We start from the raw sequence: 2,944 nt of genomic DNA on the forward strand, positions 1-2,944 counted from the left end.
GGGCACGGGGGTGCAGGCGAGCGGCGCTGCTGCGGGGATGGGCACGGGGGTGCAGGCGAGCGGCGCTGTGGCACAGGCGATGGGCACGGAGGGCAGGGTGGCGGCGCACGGGCCGGCGGGGAGGGCGATGGGCACGGAGAGTGGCGCTGCGACAGCGGCGAGTGCCTCTGGCCTGCAAGAGAGCACGGAGGGCAGGTGGGTACCAAGGTGCACAGCGAGACCTCAGAAGGGAGCCCAGCGACTTCCCTCCCTCTCCTGGCTGGGCTGCCAGCTCACCGCAGCTCCGGGCCTGCTCCTGTAGCAAGGTTCTCAGGATCCTCCCCTGCAAAGAACTCAGCTCGCGCAAGCGGCCCAGCTCCTCCGTCAGCTCCGTGTAGGCCAGGGCCAAATTCACCCTGAGATCAGAGGGGACAGAGGAGGTGGGATGAGTCTCTGGTCCATCTTCCAGCCATGCAGGAAGAACCAGGTTAGCCCGGTGCCCCATGACCCCAGATCCTTGCACTTGCCAGGCAAGCGCTTATTCTACTGAGCTATCTCCCTGGTCCCACCAAATGCATTTTTTGGCCTTAAGGTTCACCACGCCTATAATCCTAGCACTCAGGAGACTGAGGCAAGAGGATTACAGCATGCTGGAAGCCAACCTGGACTACATAGCAAGACTCTGCCTCAAAAATATGTCCACCAAAATGCCACCTGTTCTAGGTAGCCTTCATCCAACCCCCGGGTGGGTCAGTGGCTTCTGGCCTTTGGGGCAAGAGAGGGGAGCAGAGAGATGCGCAGGGGACCCTGCCTTCCTGCATGCATGGAGTGCAGTCTTGGCAGGGACAGAGCCCCTCCAGGCTTGTGCTAATGTTACCAAGTTTCGGTGTGCAGAGCCTGAAAAGACAAAGTGGATATGTTCACCCAAGAGCAGCACCAAATTATAGTCCCTTTCCTCACTTTGAGTTTTCTTGGTACACTATGAAGAGAGACTCTGGCTAGCACAGTTGTCGAGTGACACATCTGACCCCAGGTCGGCTGTGCCAGGCCCACGGCTCTTGCCTCCACCCCAAGGCTGCTTCTGGCCTCCTGTGCGTTTCACAGCCCGGCCACGCACCTCCAGGAAGCAGGGTCCCTGGGGATCTGAGAGCTGCTCTGTGCTGCGTATCTGCCCACGCGACCTCTCCAACAGGTCTGGGCTAGTGAACCGAGCTCCTGTCCAGTGCCAGCCCAGGGCTGGGCCCGGGGAGGTGGTCAGTGAGTGGGCCCTGAGCTGAGCCTCAGCGTCTGTCCTGTTCACTTCCTCCCTCACTTCTGGCTCAGGTGTCCCCAGCTCCCACCCTCACAGGGCAGGAAGGATTTTTTTTTTTTTTTTTTCCCTTGGAACCGGGGATTGAACTCAGGCCTGTATGCTTGCCAAGCATGTGCTTATTCTACTGAGCCATCTCCCCAGCTCCTGGGAAGGGTCTTGATTCAGCAAAGGACCTCACTGCATCCTTCCTCCCAGGGTGACTCCGAGTCCAGAGCTACCTTCATCTCTATGTGGAGCTTTGACACAACCTAGGACCTGCCGTGGGGCAGGGGTGCTGGTTTCCTTGAGTCTCCCTAATGCCAGAAGGGAGTCTGGAACTTTGGAAGTTGGAGGTGACAGGCAGTATCGGATGTAACCTCAGGTCAGTCACCTCCCAGGGCTTGCCTCTTGCACCAGGACAGAGGTCAGAGTGCCACCGAAGTTCCCAAGCTCCAGGAACCCTGTCCCCATCCTACAGTGCCAGGAGGATAGGGAGGGGAGGATAGAGCATGCATGCGTGTGTGGCCCTGCAGGAAAGGGAGACCCCGCAGGAGAGGCTAGGGCTTCAGAGGGTGGAGCAGCCAGGTACGGTGGGCAGTAATGACTGCTCCTTTGCCCAGGGCCCTGGATGCCACCCTTACCAATCCTGGGCAGTGCCAGGGGTGGGGGAGAAGCACCCTACCTACACACCCCCTCAGGGGACCTGGGGGTCAAGCCTACATCTCAGGGGAGGGGCCTTATAGGAGCCTCTGATGGCTGGACCCCATGCTTGCTAACTGTCCCGTGCACCTTTATTCTCATGGGTCTGGGGAGTGAGACTGGGAGATCTAGGTGTGTCCCACAAAGCCTCCGCCTCAGAACAAGAGCAACCTGAGGGTGGGACTTGGGGGGCTGCCTGAAGAGAGGGCTGGGCTGTGTGCAGGGATGGGCACAGGGGGCCCTGGGTCGGGCAACGAGAGTGTCATCCTCCGTGCACCCAGCCACAGCTACTGCCATCCACCTTGGGGCTGTATCTCAGGTGACAGATACAGGTCGTCGCCTTTACACCTTGTCTCAAGATCTCACCTGCCACCAGGGGTTTGCTCTCCCTGCTTGCTTCTCTGTCAGGAGCCGCCCCACTTTTTCCCTGCTTGGCTCCTCCCCATAAAACCCGCAGACTTCTGAGACCCGGCTAGGCTCCAGTGCAGAGACCTGACCTCTGCCTGACACGCTGTGGCCCCGGGGACCTGTCCCCTCCTCGAGGATACACATGACTCACTGAAGACACTGCCAATTCAGTGGAAAAAAAAAGTCAGTTCCACGATGCACACGTGCACATGTGCACCCCGACACATCACACTTCCTGGCTCTGCCTGCGCTGCCATCCGGACTCTGGGAAGAACGGGTCGGGGAGCTGTAGGTGCTCCTCAGCATCTTGGGGAAAGTTGAGTCCTGCAGAGCCTGGGGGCAACCCAGGGACAGCGGAATCACGACCTTGTGATCACAGCCCTGCGCTGCCATCAGAACTGTCCCCTCAGTTTTACATGAGAGAACACTGAGCACATGGCCAAAGCGCCCAGCCAAAGGCTGAGCCCAGAAGGGCTGGGCTGTGCTGGGCTCCAACTGCCTAGAGGCTAAGTTTGGGCTCTGGTTCATGCTAAATACACAAGGAGGAGGAGGAGGGGAAGGGGAGGG

General features: G+C 59.5%; 1 protein-coding gene across 1 annotated transcript in view; it reads right to left on the bottom strand.

Annotated features, from left to right (window-relative positions):
- Tbkbp1 (TBK1 binding protein 1) overlaps positions 1–2,944 on the bottom strand; it is a 12,590-nt gene that overhangs the window by 2,554 nt on the left and 7,092 nt on the right. Inside the window, exons 7-8 of the mRNA XM_004633678.2 lie at positions 277–395; positions 2–172 (exon numbers count right to left, since the gene is read on the bottom strand). Of these exons, the coding sequence (XP_004633735.1) occupies positions 2–172; positions 277–395 (290 nt within the window). The remainder of the gene's footprint in view (position 1; positions 173–276; positions 396–2,944) is intronic.

Source organism: Octodon degus, unplaced genomic scaffold (genome assembly GCF_000260255.1).
Source record: "Octodon degus isolate 3935 unplaced genomic scaffold, OctDeg1.0 scaffold00056, whole genome shotgun sequence".
Lineage (NCBI taxonomy): Eukaryota > Metazoa > Chordata > Mammalia > Rodentia > Octodontidae > Octodon > Octodon degus.